An 18,763-nucleotide genomic window follows, 5' to 3' on the forward strand; every position below is an offset into this window, starting at 1 on the left:
TACTCTTAAAAAAAAATTTTTTTTTTAAAAAGTTAATTGTGTTAAGAAAAACAACAACAACCCACATAGAACTGACCATCTTAGCCATTTTCAGGTGTTTAATATTAAGCACACCCACACTGTTATGCCACCCCTGAGCCCATACTCACCCTCCCGGCAAGTGTGGAAATAAAAACATATGCATAGTGATATTAAAGGGAAAGAGAAATATTTAAAGTGCAGGTTTATCAGGTAGAAACTACATACAATGGGATGTATTGAGCATGAGAACTGGACGCTGACATGCAAAACTAAAAATGCTGACTGTTCTGGTGAGACGGTGGTATTTCTGCCCCTCCCATCACCGTCACTGCCTGCCTTTTGAAAGTGTCTATAGTATTGTTGTTACATCATCCTTCCAGTGGAAAAATTAAACTCATGCTGCATCTGTGCCATGACAGGAGCCACGCATGTCTGGATCCTGGGGTACATAGTGGGATCAGGCACATGAGGCTGCGAGGGCCCCAAGACCAGGAAAGGGGGCTGGACTTGAGCCCACACGCAGGGGCCCTGCTGCTGGGGGCCCCCCGGTGCGCTGAGTCCCCCTGCAAAAGCATCTCTGTGCTGGTTTGGGATGACAGGACAGGACAGCAGGCTTTAGGGCCGGGGCGCCAGTGGCGGGTGGACCCTGTCGGGCCTGAGGAAGCTGGGCCCGGCTGGCTGCTGACCCGTCCCGGGTCTGCGTCCCTCCCTGGTGTCAGGAGCCGAGGACGGAGATGAGCAGGGCTGCTGGGCCTCCTGACTCACTCTCCTGGGACATCCCCCTGCCTACTGCCCCGGGTCCACCCAGCCGGCTACAAGCGCAGCAAAGCTCCTGTGGCCGCCCAGCCCAGGGCGTTACACGGGTTTCCTCTGACCCTCTGCAAGCGTGAGGACAGCGAGGCTAGGGAATAGAGCTGCCATCGGCCTGATTCAGAGCCCTTGCTCTTTCTGGGCTACGCTGAGCTGAGGGGACAGACGCCATTCTCTGTCTTCAGGTCCCAGCGCTCCCAACCCTAACTGGAGGGGACCCTGCTCACCTCCCGCAGCCCCCAAATCACAGGTTTTCATCCGAAGCTTCCATCCCACACAGCAAGCCCTCACCCCACTGTCAAGTCCTCTCCTCTCTTTAGGGGACCCCACCTGCTGCTGAAGTCACCGCATCAGGGATGCAGGGGCCAAGCCCGTGGGCTTTGACCAATTTTACAAAGAACCTAGAATCTGGGTGGCAGATAAACTTGAGGAAATCTAGGACTTCCAAAGAAATTCTCCTGAGGCTCTCCCACTGGGATCCAAGACCCCAGAATACAGGGGCCGGCAGATAACGGATCTGCCAACAGCCAGCAAACTCCTGGCCTGGGGGTTTCCTCCTCCTCTTCTGGGTGTCCCAGCTGAAAGCGAACCCAGAGTAGAGACCAGAGACGTAGAATGTGGACATCTTTTCAGATGCCTACCTGCCATCTCTACATCTTCTTTGCGAACTCCCTGTTTCAGGTCTTTTGCCCATGTTTTAATTGGGCAGTTTGTTTTCTTATTGTGGAGTTTTAAAAGTTCTTTGTATTATTTATTTTATTGCTTAAAGTATTACAAAGAGTATTACATATGTCTCCTTTTTTTCCCCCCCGCCCTTGACAATCCCCTACCCCCCAGTGTCTTATGTCCATTGGTTATGCTTATATGCATGCATTCAAGTCCTTTACAGAGGCAGAGCTGCCTCGAACAGACTGTCAAACTACAGCAGGAAGGCCGGGGAGGGTGGGAGGGCAGGCGGGGGGTGGGTAAGAGATCAACCAAAGTTCTTTGTATTTATTGATTTTTTTGTGGGGGATAAACTTCTGGCTAGACAGGCTCTGAGCCAAGCCCCTCCCCCTAGGCAGCTAGGCCCCGCCCCCTGCACAGCCAGGCCCCGCCCCCTGGGCAGGCAGGTCCCCCTAGGCAATCAGGCCCCTTCCCCTGGGCAGCCAGGCCCCGCCCCCTGGGCAGCCAGGCTGCACTGGCCAGCCCTCCTAGCACTCACCAGCGATGACAGCGAAGTCAGCCTCCACGTCACAGGCGATGACATCCCCATTTCGTATGTGGCTCTTCACGGCCTCCTTCACCTTGCCCATCCCAAGTTCATTGCCTCCGTCACCAACCCCTAAAGGAAAGACAAACCGAGTCAGTATATATAGGATCAGGCCAAATGGGGTTTGTGGGGCAGGGCCACCCCTCCACACGGGCCTCATTGCCTCTGGGGAAAGAAGGGGATTGGCTCTGGATATATTTTCAGACAACCAGGAGATGTATGTCTCCTTTAGGTATTCTAGAAAATTCCCTAGTTAAAAATGGGTCCAATTGTGGCCCGGCCAGTGTTGCTCAGTGGTTGAGTGTCAACCTATGAACCAGGAGGCCACAGTTCAATTCCCAGTCAGAGCACATGCCTGGGTTGCGGGCTCGATCCCTGGGGGGGGGGGGGGGGGGCGGGCACGCAGGAGGCAGCCCATCGATGATCCTCTCTCATCATCGATGTTTCTATCTCCTCTCCCTTCTTCTCTGAAATCAATAAAAATATATTTTTTTTAAAAAAAGATTAAAATGGGGACACACCATGAATGGAGCTTGCAGGACTGGGAGCTGTTCCAGGTGGGTGAGTGAGTGGTGAGTGAATGTGGGGGCCAAGACATTCCTTACACGACTGTAGACTCTATAAACACTGTACACTTAGGCTACCCTAACTTTATAAAAAAGCGTTTTCTTCCTTCAATAATAAATTCACCTGAGCTTATTGTAACTATTATCCTTTACAAACTTTAAAAGTTGTTTAACTTTTTGACTCATTTGTAATAAAAACTTAGCCTAAAACACAAACACATTGTATAGCTGTACAAAACTATTTTTCTTTATATCCTTATTCTAGAAGCTTTTTTCTAGTTCTATTTTTTTAACCTTTTTTTTTTTTAAAGTTTTAAACTCTTTAAAAAACTAAGATATAAGCACACACACTAGGGCCACACAGGGTCAGGACCATCGATATCACCGCCTTCCACTCGCCGTCCTGTCCCACTGGGAGGTCTTCCGGGGCAAGGACACACGTGGAGCTACGGTCTCCTATGGCAACAAGGCCTCCTTCTGGAACACCTGAAGGGCCTGCCTGCGGCTCTTCCGAGGAGGGCTCACTGTTTTCTGAGACACGTTCGCGGTGGTTTGTTTGTTTTTGTTTTCCATCACGGATTTGCTGGTCAGCAGATAGTGCACCATGAACACTCCTCTCTACTAGTGAAAACCTTTCCGTGTTGGTTTCAAACTTTTTACGGAGCTGTCAAGGTCTGCAGAAGTTTCTGCCAAACCCTTCACTGTGAAATTTCTTGGGGATTCTTCTTCTAATTTAAAAAGAATATATTCTTATTGATTTCAGAGAGGAAGGGAGAGAGGGATAGAAACATCAATGATGAGAGAGAATCATTGATCGGTTGCCTCCTGCATGCCCCGCACTGGGGTTGGAGCCCGCAAACCAGGCGTGTGCCCTGACCGGGAATCGAACCATGGCCTCCTGGCTCACAGGTCTATCTATGCTCAACCACTGAGCCATGCCAGCCGGCGGGGATTCTTCTCCTGCACTCTCCTTTTCTCTTGCCTCTTCAGTTATGCATTCCTGTTCCAGCTCCAACACCTCCTCATTGGTCAGTTCCTCAGGAACCACCACTAGGAGCTGCTCAATGCCATCCGCACCTGCAGCCAGGTACAGGGCTTTGCCGTCTCAGCCACAGCCTTGGTGACTTCTGCAACCTCCTCATCCTTGGCAAGTCCTCTGACGTCATGGACCAACCTCTTGAGTGCCTTCTTCTAGACACCACTCATACACTCCTGGAGGACATCAGGCCAGCCCAGCAAGGCTCCTGATGCGGAGACAGATGCTGCAGGCCTTCATCGTTGCCTCGGCGTATTCTCAGTGACTTCCTCAGGGGCAGCAACAGCCTGGGCAAAGGTCATCCTCGGGGAGTAGGTCTTAAAAGCTGTTTTAACTTCTCGATGGATTGTTTGGATCGCAGACATGGTGTTTGGAGAGAGAAGCGCCACTTTGAGACTGTGATGAAGATCGCCAATAAAAGGAGCATGTCTGGGAGCATCAGCAACAATAAGCAACGTCCTGAAAGACATGTTAATCTCCAAACATACCTCTCCCTTGTGCTGACAGAGCACCCGAGGAGGGCGCCTCGGAAGAGGAGCTGGGTCACCCGTGCCTTCTGGCTGCCTCTGTAGGACACTGCTTGGTGAGAAGCTCAAAGGCCCGGGGTCCTCACTGTGCCATATTAAAGGGATTCAATTTGTAGCTTGCAACACAGCCCCAGCAGAAATGTTATCCTGTCCTTAGAAGCCTTGAAAGCTGGCATTGACTTGGCCTCCGCATGGACGAAAGAACGTTCAGGCATCTGTTTCCAGCATAGGGAGGTGTCATCACTATTGAATGTTTGTTCTGGTCAGTAATTTTCCTCCATAATAAGCTTATCTAGAGTTTCCAAAAATTCCCCAGCCGCCTTCACACCAGCACTGGCAGACTCACCACTCACTTTCACATCATGTATGAATAACAATTCTTTAAAAAATATATGTGTTTACTGATTTGAGAGAGCTGGGAAAGGAGAGAGAGAGAGAGAGAGAGAGAGAGAGAGAGAGAGAGAGAGAGATCCATGTGAGAGAGAAACATGGATCAGTTGTCTCCCATATGCACCCTGACCTGGAACCAAACCCACAACCTGGGCATGTGCCGGACCAAGAATCAAACCAGTGACCTTTGGGTGTACAGAATGAAGTTCCAACCAACTGAGCCACACCGGCCAGGGCTCAATACTGATTCTGGAACTGCTTCAGTCACCTAGAGCTAGCAGGAAATTCATCGTGGCCGGTCCACCCTTTCCTTTCACCAATACACTTCTTGCTTCATCATGATCGTCAGGGTGCTGAGAAGGACATGCTTCTGTGTCTGGTCCCTAATCCAGATCATCAGACGTTTCTCCACGTCTGATACGGCACCGTTTCAAATGTTCGTTGGTCTCGTTGCTTTCAGTGAAGCAGATCCTGTAGTGACTTTCATTATTTTTCCTTGTTCGTCAAGACGGTAGCTGTGGTGGAATGGGAGAGGCAGACTGGTGAGCAGGGGCCGCCACTGACTTTCCATCGTCGGAGACCGTCACCACTTTCAATTTAATTTCAGTCACTCGACATGGCCTCTGAATGGCAACGTTCGCAGTGATTTTGTATGTTGGGGGCCATGATGAACAAAACACAAGATTACGTCAAGCACAGGAGAAAAGGATGCAGTTAGGAGACTCAGTAACATGGCATACTGCTTTCCAGCAAACTTTTTTTGATGTTGTGAATCCTCACCTAAGGATATTTTTTCCATTGCTTTTCAGAAGAGAGGGGAAGAAAGGGGGGGAGGGGGAGAGAGAGGGAGAGAAACATTGATGTGAGAGAGACACATCGATTGGTTGCCTCCCATATGCACCCAGACAGGGGGCAGGGAGCAACCCCGCAACCCAGGTACATGCCCTTGACTGGGAATCGAACCCCAGACCCTTTGGCATATGCGCTCTAACCACTAGGCAACACTGGGCAGGGCTACAGCAAACTTTTTTCTATAGAAGTAGAAAGAGTACACTCTAAAAGAATGATAAAGATATAGTAAATACAGAAACCAAGAACATAGTCATGTATTATCATTCTCAAGTATTATGGACTGTCCACAATGGTATGTGCGATACTTTCATGCTGTGAGTGGCGCTGTGGGTCTGTTTTCACCAGCATCTCCACAGACACGTGAGTAATGGAATGCTCTGACGTCTGGACAGCTACAGTGTCGCTAGGCGGTGGGACTCTCTCAGCTCCCTTATAATCGTAGGGGACCGCCCTTGTAGAGGCGGCCCATGTGGACCGGAACATCCGATGCCTCCCATGATTGCCAGTTTCTGCACCTGTTTCTACAAAGGCTTGGGCTGTGAGGTGTGGACAAAAAGGGGCCACATGCTGACCCGATAGGCTCAGGGGAGGCCTGCAGGGCGGTCTTGCAAACTCAGGGACCTAAAGTCACCACAAAGGATGGTCTGAAATGAAAACTCTAACTAAAAGCAGTTTATGGTGGGTAGTCACATCCGAGGCTGGTATCTTCCCTGACAAAGGCCAGTCTTTACCTTAACTGAGCCTACTGTCTTTTTGCGTCTACAATAACATATTGTTGGAATATCAAAGTCATTTTCCTTTTTCCGGACCCCTCAAAGCACAGGCACCGCTCTGCAGAGACCACCAATCCCCTCGTTGTTATTGAGTTAACTGTTGACTATCCTGCACCCACCCAAGTAAAAGAAGTGTGTCTGTCATTTACTTTTTATCCAATCCCAGAGGTTTCCCCGCGTTGCTTTCTCCCGCCTCCCTAATCTATCCCCAGTGGATTCCATGTAACCCACTTATGTTTCCTCTTTTTTTAAAAAATATATTTTATTGATTTTTTACAGAGAGGAAGGGAGAGGGATAGAGAGTTAGAAACATCGATGAGAGAGAAACATTGATCAGCTGCCTCCTGCACACTCCCTACTGGGGATGTGCCCGCAACCCAGGCACATGCCCTTGACCGGAATCGAATCTGGGACCCTTTAGTCTGCAGCTGACGCTCTATCCACTGAGCCAAACCGGCTAGGGCTACATCTCCTCCTTTGGTTGTAAGGTGAAAAAACACCATTCTCTGGAGCAGTATCCCAAGAGGTTGAGATTCTGCTTCCCGACAACTGTCAACAGTTCGGCTCAAATAAGCTCACAAAATTCTTGACAGGTTTGCGTGTTTTTGTGCGTTAACAGAGGGAACTTCCACCAGGGGTAGCGCTCATTGTGAGGCGGCGGAGTGGGGCAGTGGAGGTGACCCACCTGGAGACCTGGACTTGGCCAAAAGGATGGACCATGGACCGCTGTGGCAACCTAATGCCTTCGGTCCGCACCCCGAGGGTTTTTCTCCGAACAGTGTGGGGACCCTGACAGCCCATCGGAGGAGGGGAAATAATGACAGCACCTAGCATTGGTATTTCGCCTCTTTCTGTCTCTGCTCTTGAGCCTTTTATGACTTTCATCCTGTTCACTCCTCAAGCTAGTCCTGCCCGTGGCCTTGTTCTCCTGACTGAGCTCGAAGAGTCTCTGAGAGGGGCAGGGCTCGGGTAGTCAGAGAAAGGTGGGTGTCTGGGTTCTCATTGGAGCGCTCTGAGGCAGCTGCCTGGGGAAACTGAGGAATAGGGTGTTTGCTGATGGAGCCACGAGGAAGGACCCTCAGGGGTAAGTAGTCCTGCTGGGCACGGGGCTGTGGGAAACCACGGGAGGGGCTTCAGCCCCCAGGCCCAGAGAAGCACCCAGAGGCCCACAAAGGGGGCAGCTTGATGGGGCTGCAGTCAGCTAGCTCCCCTGGGATCTCGGGGGGCCTCAGTGGGGGATCAGCATAGATTGGGGGGTCTGTTAGGCGGGGAACAGCAGCTCCTTCGGACCCCGATTGCTCCTTTGGATGCGGAGACCCTTTCCTTCTCCACCCTGGGAACATCCCCTCCCTTCCCCCACCCCGCCCCGCCCCCCAGGCTCTAGGTCCTAGGCGCCCTGCCCAGAGCAACAGGAAGCACAAAACCAACCACACAGTGGATACCACGCCCCAGGCCGCTTCTGGGAAAGACCAGGGTGGGTTTGCAGAAGTTTTCAGCTCAGCCGGGAAGACTTTCATGGACTCATTAGAACCTTAAAAGCCCAAGGTGACTAATGAGTCTGGGAAACGCTCCAGGGTTGGAGAAAACAGATAAATGCAGACAGAAGGGCAAACGGGTTAAGGACTGCAGGTCCTGATCCCTATCGCCCCCAGGGGAGGAAGCCTTGCAGAAATCCATGGAGTTCCTGAGAAGCTTGTCAGGTAGGGTCTTGGGAGTCTGGGCTCTGCTCCGGATTCTCCCGGCAGCAGCATTGAGCTGGGCAAGCTCAAGAAGCCCCTTCGGCCTCATTTTTGGACACTAGACCTGCCTTACCTACCTCACAGGGTTTAGAGAGGCTTCAGCAATACAATCAATGCGAAACCTCTTTGAAAATGATAAAGTTCTGTACTTTCCACGAACGGCCACACAAGGATATGATTAGCAGTCCAAAGATGGCACTAATCACATCGTTAACACGTATTTTAAAATTAAGATGCTTCCTAACATGATACATCGTATACTTGGTACATTCACCCCATGTGACCATCGTAACATACCGTGCCTTGGTTTTATTATTATTATTCTATTATTAGTTTTAATAGTTTAGAGCTGGGCAAACAGAATGCGCAAGGTTCAATGTCATTTCCCTCGGATGCTTGTGGGAACGCTGGCTTTCTAAATGACGTTGTCATTATTGTGTACACAGACCCTCTCTGGAGTGGGAAACAATGGTCCCCCATATAACTCTTTCCTGTCCTGTGTTCAATAGTCAATAAAAAGGCATGTAGTGCGGACACGTTCTGAATTCCTGGTGCCTCTTGCTTACCCGTTGACGAGATTCCAGGAATTTTCTGGGCTACAAGGAAAAGGTCGTCAATGGGGTCCACCAAATGCTTGATGTTCATTTTCCTGGCGTTGTAGTAATTGCCGTCCGCAGCCCTGCCTGCGCGCTCGATCGCCACCAGGTGGTCGAATCTGCCGGGGAGCAAGAGCACAGAGCCTGAAGCAGAGGGTGCTGCCTCCTTGTAGCATCACGACTTTTGGGTGGAGGACAGGTTACTCTCTCTTGGATTCCTTCATTCCCACAGAACGTGGCTGAACGGCTGCTCTGTGGCAGGGCCTGTGCTGGAGCTGGTCTATCTGATCACTGTCAGAAGTGATATCAGAATCTTTAGCAATTTATTAGAGTCAGAGGCCGTGAGAGCAGGAAGGCCGAGGGTCAGGGTCAGGGCCGTGGTCGATGCCGGAGCCTGGCCCAGATCTCCATGAACCGGCGGGGGAGCCGGCACCCAGGGCTGTGAGTGTTGGCTGCTATTGGCCCACCACTGCCCCTTCCAGGCTCTTGCTCAGTTTACAGACACAAACAGACCAAAATGGAACTGAAGTATTAGAGTCTGGCCCTTTAAATACAGCTCCTCATGTTGTGACCCAACCATAAAATTATTTTCGTTGCTACTTCATAACTGTCATGTTGCTACTGTTATGAATCGTAATGTAAATATCTGATATGCAGGATGGTCTTAGGCGACCCCTGTGAAAGGGGTCGCGACCCACAGGTTGAGAACTGCTGTATTAGACCAATGAATCTACCACATGATAAACTTCCTCAGACAGGAAGAGACAGAGAGGTAAGGGGTACAGGTGGCGTGGTGGGGAGGATGTAGGCTGTGGCATCAGCTCGCAAGTCCTCATGCCACTGGCCTTGGGCGGTACCCGTCTCCTGCAGTGTGGGAAGTGGGAAGTGAGGAAACGCCCGCGAGGCACTTAGCGCGCAGCACCACACCGATGCGGTGCTCAGGCTCAGGGGCTGTGGTTGCTCTTATTATTGGAGGAACATTGTGTTGATCATCCAAGTGAAGAACAGAGAAATTGCACTTTATATCTCTCTAAATCTGCCCCATCCCATGATGGAGTTCTTCAAAATCTTCACTCTGCTATGGAAACACTGTGGGGCAACTCAAAAAATCCAAATAGAATTACTATGGGATCCAGCAATTCCACTGCAGTATACACCCCCAGAGAACTGGAAGCCGGGTGTTGAAGAGATAGTTACATACCCATATGCCTGGCAGCATTAGTCACAATGGACAAAAGGTAGAACCACCCCAAGTGTCTATCAGCCAAGGAACACATCAGCAAAATGTGGTCTCTGCATGCTATGGAATAGGATTCAGCCTTCCAAAGGACAGGAATTCTGATACCTGCTACAATGGGGATGAACCTCAAGGACATTTTGCCAGGTGAAATAAGCCAGTCACTAAAAGGACAGATCCTATGTGATTCCATGTACATGAGGGCCCTACAATAGTAAACATATCCTATCTAATAAAAGACAAAAAGGGTAATTAACTGTACCTCTGCTACGCTTCCCATTGGCTAATCAGCGAGATATGCAAATTAACTGCCAACAATGATGGCGGCCGGCAGCCATGCAGCTGAAGCGAGCAGGAGGCTGGCTTGCTCCAGTGATGGAGGAAGCCAAGGTTCCCCGCCTGCCGCGGCCCGTCTCTGAGCTCTGAAAGCAACAGCTCCAAAAGCAACAAAGTTTCAATTATAGAAGCTAAACAAACCCCAGATACCTGCTTTCAGCCAGCCACAGCCTCAGAGCTGGAGCGAGCAGGATGGCAACAAAGTTTCAATTATAGAAGGTAAATAAATCCCAGAATAAAAAGAAAAAAGGAAAAAAGGAGAGGCTGGGAGCTTCAGTTGCCGGCCAGCCTGAAAATGGCCCTCAGCCCCTCACCCAGACTGGCCAGGCACCCCAGTGGGGACCCCCACCCTGATCCGGGACACCCTTCAGGGCAAACCGGCCGGCCCCCACCCATGCACCAGGCCTCTATCCTATATAGTAAAAAGGTAATACGCAAACTGACCCTAACAGCAGAAAGACTGGGAATGACTGGTCACTATGACACACACTGACCACCAGGGGGCAGATGCTCAATGCAGGAGCTACCCTCTAGTGGTCAGTGCGCTCCCACATGGGGGAGCTCTGCTCAGCCACAAGCCAGGCTGATGGCTGCCAGTACAGCGGTGGTGGTGGGAGCCTCTCCTGCCTCCTCAGCAGCGCTAAGGATGTCCGACTGCAGCTTAGGTCTGCTCCCTGTGGCAAGTGGACATCCCCCGAGGGCTGCCAGGCTGCCAGAGGGATGTCTGATTGCCAGCTTAGGCCCAATCCCCCAGGGAGCAGGCCTAAGCCAGCAGGTGGTCATCCCCCAAGGGGTCCCAGACTGCGAGAGGGCACAGGCCAGGCTGAGGGACACCCCCCCCCCTTCCGAGTGCACAAATTTTTGTGCACCAGGCCTCTAGTAGAGACATAAAGTAGAACGGCAGGTTTCAGGGGCTGGGAGTTGGAAGGAATGTGAATGGGGACAGAGCTCCCGCTGGAAAAATGAAAGAGTTCTGCTGGAGATGGATGGTGGGGACAGCTGCACAACAATGTGTATGTCCTTAACGGCACAGAACTGTGTACTTAAAACGGCAAAAATGTGAATTTTATGTTGTGTATATTTTACCATAATAAAAACAACATCGTAACTCTGGATCCTTTCTCTGTACATGTCTTGAAAAACAAATCTTCCTGCTGGTCCACGTGCCTTGGTTGTGCTAGAATGACAAGCAGGTGGACAAGCAGGCCCTGAGCAGGTGCTGGAAGGTCACCCCGAGGCGATGTGCCCAGAGCGGGACAGGTGGCCCTTGAGAAGCTAAGTGACAGGAGGAAGAAGCTGGTCCTGACTTCCCTCTGGGTGGACACAGTGGTGATGAAAATCAGCTCAGCTCTGAGCTCTGGGCCAGACCCGTGCAGCCTCTGTTCTAGAAGGAGAGCACTGTGTCTGGACCTTACCCAGGAGCATGCAGCACCACCCCTCCTGAAGGTGCATTGATTAAAAAAAAAATTATTTATATATAAAAAATTAGAGGCCTGGAGCATGACATTGGTGCACTGGGGCACTGGGGGGTGGGTGGGTCCCTCAGCCTGGTCTGTGGCCTCTCGCAGACCGGGACCCCTTGGGGGATGTCTGCCTGCTGGCTTAGGCCCACTCCCGCTACCGCAGCTGCACTTGCCAGCTGTGAGCCCAGCTTCTGGCTGAGCAGCGCTCCCCCTGTGGGAGCACATTGACCACCACGGGGCAGCTTCTGCATTGAGATCTTCCCTCTGGTGGTCAGTGCACGTCATAGCAACTGGTCATTCTGCCATTCAGTCAATTTGCATATTAGCCTTTTATTATATAGGACTAGAGGCCCAGTGCACGGAATTCGTGTGTGGGGGGGAGGGGGTTCTCAGCTCAGCCTGCACCCTCTCCATTCCAGGACCACTTAGGGGATGTTCGACTGCCTCTCACAATCCAGGACCACTGGCTCCTAACTGCTTGCCTGCCTGCCTGCCTGCCTGATAGCCCCTAACCACCTCTGCCTGTCTGCCTGATCGCTCCTAACTGCTCCCCTGCTGGCCTGATCGCCCCTAACCGCCTCTGCCTCACCCTGCACCCGGGACCCAGGATTCCCTCCTTCTGGCTGGCCACAGATACCCAGGACCCAGGCCAGCTTTGCCCGGGTCAGCCACAGCTGCAGGGGACTGTAGGCGGGTGGCTTCGCCCGGGCTGCAGCCACAGGTGCCTGGGACCGTGGGGTGGATGCCTTGTCCTTCTCACAGGCCACAGCCTGGCTGGTCCCCATTCTTCTCTCGTGAGCTCATTTGTGCCTGGCTGGTACCCATTTCTCTCTCCCCAGTGTTGAGTGTCTGAGCCGTTACGGCGTGACGGGTGAGGGCATGATGACTGTTTGCATGTTAGCTCTTTATTATATAGGATTATCCCTCAATATATTGTACTATTGAGGATGGGGGGGGGGGTGCTATCATGGTCAGTGCATGGTCCTTCACAGCGTGCCAGCCAGGCCAGGCGGGGCCTGGGGAGGCTTTGCCCTCCTGGAGCCGTTCTTCCCAGGGAGGCAGCATCTGGCTGCTTTTTTTCAGCTTTTATTTATTTATTTATTATTATTATTGGAAAGCAAGCTCTGGAATTGTGGTTCCTGGAATCCCTGGGTCATAGCATGTACCTCCATGCCTTGCTGCACCCCCCTCACCCTCCTCCTGTGTTGAGCATCAGCCTGGCCTGAGCCCTCTTGCAATCTGGGACCCCTTGGGATTGGGCCTAAACCTGCAGTTGGACATACCCCGAGGGGTGTAGCAGTGCGCCAAGTGGCAGGCAGCCAGGGAAAAGCCAGGACTGGGGCCGGGCGCTGCACAGCTCATGCTCATCCCAGCTGCTGCGCCTGCTGCCACTGCTTGGTAGTGCTACCGCAGATCACTAGCCATGAGCCCAGCTTTTAGCTGAGTGGCACTCCCCCTGTGGGAGTGCACAGACCACCAGGGGACAGCTCCTGCATTGAGCGTCTGCCCCCTGGAGGTCAGTGTGCATCATAGTGACTGGTTGACCGGTCGTTCCAGTCATTCTGCTGTAACAGTCGCTGGGCTTTTATATATATAGATTATTGATTTCAGAAAGGATGGGAGAGAGAGAGGAGAGATAGAAACATCAATCATGAGAGAGAGTCGTTGATCAGCTGCCTCCTGCATGCCCCACACTGGGAACTGAGCCTGCAGCCCGGGCATGTGCCCTGACCGGGAATTGAACCGTGACCTCTTGGTTCATAGATCAATGTTCAACCAAACCACACTGGCCGAGCTGATTTTTTTTTTTTTTTTAAGCCAGAAGAGTCCATTTAGCTACCCAGGAAGGAATTCACTCCTGGGAACCTGCTCCCTGGGAAAGTTAGTGCGTCTTCTCTAAAGAGCAGAGGCCTCTCTGCCTGCGATCAGATCTGACTCACTTCCTCCATTCGTCAGGGGATCAGATCTGGCTCACCTCCCTCCATTCATTAGGGGATCAGATCTGGCTCACCTCCCTCCATTCAGCAGGAGAGCACATCTGTGTTACCCGGCCCAGGAGGAGTTTCTAGCTTCTCCCTGACGAGTCTGAGCTTTGTGTGTATGCCTCCCATTCAGGAAACATAAACATTCTATCAGGTGCCACACGCATTCTCGCAGCTTGGAATAGCATATCGGGTCTGCAATCACACTTTTCCTTGGTGACGGAGGGTCCCCACTGGGAACACCTCATTGCTGTGAGCTGCAATACGGCTATGCCCCAGGCCTATGCAAGCGGTATTCTTCAGTTCCACTCATTACTGGGTGGTAAAATAGATTTGTTAGGGCAGGTCAATATTTTTTGAAAAGTAGATGAAAACAGGGTAGAACAGAACAAAACAGACCAGACTAGGTTAGAGTGCACTGCCTGCAGCAAGTAAACACTGTTATATTGAAACTTCTGTTTCAATTATGTGTGTGAGTGTGTGTGTGGTTTGCAATGCAAAATGTATTACCGTGGACTGTGGTTAAAAACGTTCGCAAAACACAGGACTAAAATTTATAAGGTCTGAAATGCATCCTACGTACATACAAAAGAGAAGTGTTTTTCAAAATGTTTGACCACAATACACAGTAAAAAATACACACACACACACACACACACACAGCAGTTTCACAACCGAGTACTTGCTATTACTACGCAAGATACACGATGCCATTTCTATTTCATTTGACAAAGGTGCTGACTACCCCCCTGAAATGATCTCACGACTCTCCAGTGGACCATGAGCCAGTCTGAGAAACAACTCGTGTTGGTGTTTTAGCATCTTCTCCCTCATTCAAGAAGACACGCCGCCTCTCAAGGACCTGCGACTTTGAGAGACCCTTGGCGCTGCCCCCCCGTCACCCTGAAACCCCAGCCTTGTTGGCTAGTCGGGCCCATCGGAGCCCGTGGCTCACAGCTTTGTTCTCTCTGGAGGGCTGACGTCTGCAGGGACGTAGTTGTCAAAGTTAACAGCACGCGGCCTCTCCCACTATCACCCACTGTCAACGGGGAGGGGACACACATACCTAGGAGGTTTGGGGTCCCTCTCGTCGCAGAGAAACGCCTGAGCAGCTCCTGTGGATCCGCCCTGGTAAGTTAGGATCGGGACCGGGGTCTTCAGAACACCTTGACAAGACGGGCAAAGGGTGGACACATCAGCCCCGTGTGGGTTTGGGCAATTCCCGCTGGCTTTTCCAAAAGCTTCGTCGGAAACGGTCATTTCCATGATCGAACGACACGTGGCTGTAGAATTCTTTGTTAGGTAAGCCGAGACCTCGAGCCAGAGGATACGTAAGTTGATTTCCTTTTAGTCCTGAGTAACCCCTAGGGCTGGTGGAGGGGGAGGTGACACCGGGCTGGTGTCACCAATGCCGTGAGCTAGCAAATGCGCTCTGCACAGCTGCCATAATACCACGTCGGCGACAGCGAGCCGGCCCTTCGCTAACACATGGCATACACTCTCTCATCTAACGTTCGCGATTCTGTGTGATAAGAACCACTGTGACCCCCATTTTACAGAGGAGGAAAAATGAAGCTCCGAGATGCCAAATCGCTTGGGCAAAGCCAAGTGTGTAGGTCAGGGTCACAACACCAGGGCCCACCCAAACAGGAAGCCTGCGACAGAGCAGAGACGTAACGTACCCCCCAGTGGACGCACATCTGTCTCCACATGTTCCTTCAGTGTCATGCAGGAGGCAGCTGATGGATGGTTCTCTCTTATCACTGATGTTTCTATCTCTCCCTCCCTCTCCCTTCTTCTCTCTGAAATCAATTAAAAAAAAACAAAAAACCCCAACACATATCTTTAAAAAAATGAAAACCGAAGCCAGAACACGCCTTTCTCCTCTCAGTGCCTCAGGACCCCCCCCCCCCCGCATCGCCCCCAGAATAGAAGGCCAGGTGCTCACAGTTCCCCCGAGGCCCTTCCCGGTCTGCCCCTGTGACCTCTGTGTCTCCCTACCCAGCTTCTCTTTTCCTCATCCTTTCTGGGCTAGTCGCTGACCATTGCCCTCTCCTCAGCTCCACCTAATGGCCTCTGTCCCGGCCAAGGTCACAGCCTGGGACATTTTTCCTCTAGCCAGCCCCGGCCTCACTGCTTCATTGACTTCAAGTCTTGGCTCCAATGGCACCTTCTCCGTGAAGCCTTGTCTGAACATCCTGTTTAAAATAGCAGCCCCCCACCGGGGCTACCCACACGTTCCTTTTCCCCTGTGTTGTTTATTGTCGGGCACACTCCAGTACAATAGACACCCATGGGGGTGGGGTTGTTTTCAGTTTTGTTCACTGATGGATTTCAAGAGCCAAAAATAGCGCCTGGCACATAGTAGGTCTCAACATACATTCGTTGCTGTCTGTTCAGACACATCCTTTTGGAAACTTCTGAAGGAACGGGGGCTTTAGGAATGCCTTCCTGGGGTTGAAACTCCTAGGAGAGGCTGAAAGGATTGATGTCTCCTGAAGAATGCATTTTGAGGGACACAGAGAGATGGGCAGGGAGAAGCAGGGGGAGTCATGAGGCTCCCAGCTTCTGCCTGAACAACACCTGCAGGATGAAGGAGAGGGGAGACGCCTGAGACCCATCTCGGCATCCCGGCCTGGCAGCCCCCTCACTCACAGCTCTATGCCCACCTGTGTGCTCCGGAGACCTGAGCAGCGTGGGGCAGCCCTGCCCATCTGGGCCACAGATGAGACGCTGCCATTTGAGCCTCTCGGTCACTCTAGTCTCAACTCCCCCATCCCCAACGCCAGGCGTCTAGGGATGTCCTGTGTTGCCAAGAGTCCTCCGTAGGCCACCCCGCCTCTCACAGGTTGGGCATCAGGTACATGGGCTCTGTGGCCTGATGGACTTGGGTTCAAATTCCAGATCACCTGGACCTCTCTCTCAGAGCCTCAGACTCTTCCTCTATAAAATGGGGATAATGTTGTTTATACTAAAGAGTCGTTCTGAGCTGTAAGGACTTAAAACGCCTGTGTCGAGGGCATAGCAGAAGTTCCACAAACACTGACTCCTCCCACCGTCCGCCCTCGCCTCACCGCTCACCTTGCTCAACAGCCTCTTCCACAAGCTTCTGGAACAAACTCAAGGCTCTCCGGTCCACGATCATGGAGACGCCCTTGTCCAAGGCCTGCAGGAAGGCGGCCAGAGCAATGGCGCCCGGTGGCCCGTCCGTCTCTTCCGGGGGCTCGTGGCTGAAATGCGTGGGGAACCCGGTGGTGAGGAGCACCGCGTGGGCGTGGGACAGCGACAGAGAGGCCCTCAGCAGCTCATCTTTGCGGAGCAGGTGCCCGATGCCCCTGTTGCCTAAAATTACCAATAAAACAAAACAAAATCACACAATCATATAATTGTGCTTCAAGTAGAAACTCATGCAAACAGCAGTTTGTTTCTTTGTCCGTTTCAGAGGTAGTTTTGAGGGATGTGCCAGAGGCTGCCAACTGTTCACCAGAACGTGTCCTCTGCCCCTGCCCCGCTAGGGAAGGGCAGCGGGATACATGGCCAGGCAGCCTCTCTTTTAGTTTGCTGTGGCCACAGACTCCGTTCTCTCTAGGTAGCAATGTGCGCCCCCTCCTGGCCATGTACCTCCCATGCACTCCTCCAAGCTCTTCCTTTCCTGGAGGCTGAGCTGCAGACAACTGGCGCCCTCTAGGGGTCTCATGAGGCGATGGCAGAGTGCTGGGTCCCTGAGTGACTGGCTGGAGCAGATCGCCTTCCTGCTGAGCTTGAATACTCACGCTGGGAGTCCCACCCTGGACTGTTGCGTGACAGGCATATATTTCTATTTTATTTGAGCAAAGCATCTCGGGGTTTATTGGCTACGGCAAACTCCAATTCAGGGGGCCACAGAAGGAGGAAGGGACACAGCACTGTCTCAGTTGGGGATTCCCCAAAAGAAGACCCTAAGACATTAGAGCATTCCAATGGAAAGTGAGCCCAGGAAAGAAGTCAGAAGGTGGAGGAGGTGACATGACAGAGAAAAAGGAGAGAAGCCGCTAAAGCATGTGTGGGCGAGCAGATGAACTCTGAAGGCATCTGGGGCTCAATCCTGTAAGAATGGTGTGGAGCTTGGCCAGTGTGGCTCAGTGGTAGAGCGCAGACCCATGAACCAGGAGGTCATAGTTCAGTTCCTTGTCAGGGCACATGCCTGGGTTGCAGGCTCAATCCTCAATAGGGGACGTACAGGAGGCAGCGGATCAACGATTCCCTCTCATCATTGATGTTTCTCTCTCTCTCCCTTCCTCTCTGAAATCAATAAAAAGAAAGAAAGAAAGAAATGGTGTGGAGCACAGCTGAGGGCTGTCCTTCTGGAGGACAGGGGGACTGGGCACGCCTGCCCCTGTGGGCTGAAGGTTGCCCATCGGGACGCTGACTCCTCGCACTCCCGGGCTGTGCCTGCTCTGGTGGCGGAGCAGAGAGACTCCGGCCTAAGGTGGGAGCCATTGTTCTGAGAGCTGCCCGCTGCAGCTGGGGTTTGGCCAGGGCACCAGCAGCGTCTCTTAGAGCTGCCGCCAGTGGCTGCCAAGCCCATGGCAGCCGGGCAGCACGGCTTTCCGACTCTCGTCACACACCACCGTGCCATCGTCTCCACTCAGGTCACCGCGGAGCACGTCAATGCCACGTGGAGGCGGGAGGTGGCTCAGAGCTCCCATCCCTGCGGCGGCTAAAATGAGAGGTGGGCCTAAGGGGCCGGAGAGGGCGTCAGCGTGCACTGGAGGTGCCGGGAGACTCTGCAGGGACCCGGGGCTGGCCTCCTGCTATGGAGGAAAGGTCCAGGTTTAGAATCTGGAAACTGACATTCAGGTCCAAGTGTTGGCACGTCGTAGCTGCGTGACCTCGGCCTCGGCCTGGACTGCTCTCGACCTCAATGTTCCTACGAGGAGCCTGGGGGTGGCCCAGGTGGGGGGGAGGCTGCCAGTGGGAGTGGGAACCAGAGCACTCATCTGGTGGGGACCGTAGATTTGTCTGCGGGAGCCAGCCATCGCTTCTAGGAAGGTAACCCAGTAAAGTGGTCAGTAATGAACACGGTCATGAGGATGGCCACTGCGGCGCTGTTTATGGTGCCAAAGAGGATCGTAACGAGAGCGGGGGACATTTGTAAAATGGAACTCTATGCAGACATTAGAAAGATTGCTGTAGAAGGCGAA

The 18,763-nt window shown here is 52.3% G+C and overlaps 1 protein-coding gene across 1 annotated transcript in view; it reads right to left on the bottom strand.

The window, feature by feature from the left end:
- Positions 1-18,763, bottom strand: part of DGLUCY (D-glutamate cyclase) — a 43,773-nt gene that overhangs the window by 10,127 nt on the left and 14,883 nt on the right. The window contains exons 7-10 of the mRNA XM_081105494.1: positions 16,662-16,922; positions 14,647-14,746; positions 8,533-8,681; positions 2,036-2,155 (exon numbers count right to left, since the gene is read on the bottom strand). Coding sequence (XP_080961620.1) covers positions 2,036-2,155; positions 8,533-8,681; positions 14,647-14,746; positions 16,662-16,922 — 630 coding nt within the window. The remainder of the gene's footprint in view (positions 1-2,035; positions 2,156-8,532; positions 8,682-14,646; positions 14,747-16,661; positions 16,923-18,763) is intronic.

The sequence above is a fragment of the Myotis nattereri genome (genome assembly GCF_964212035.1).
Source record: "Myotis nattereri genome assembly, chromosome: 1".
Taxonomy (NCBI): domain Eukaryota; kingdom Metazoa; phylum Chordata; class Mammalia; order Chiroptera; family Vespertilionidae; genus Myotis; species Myotis nattereri.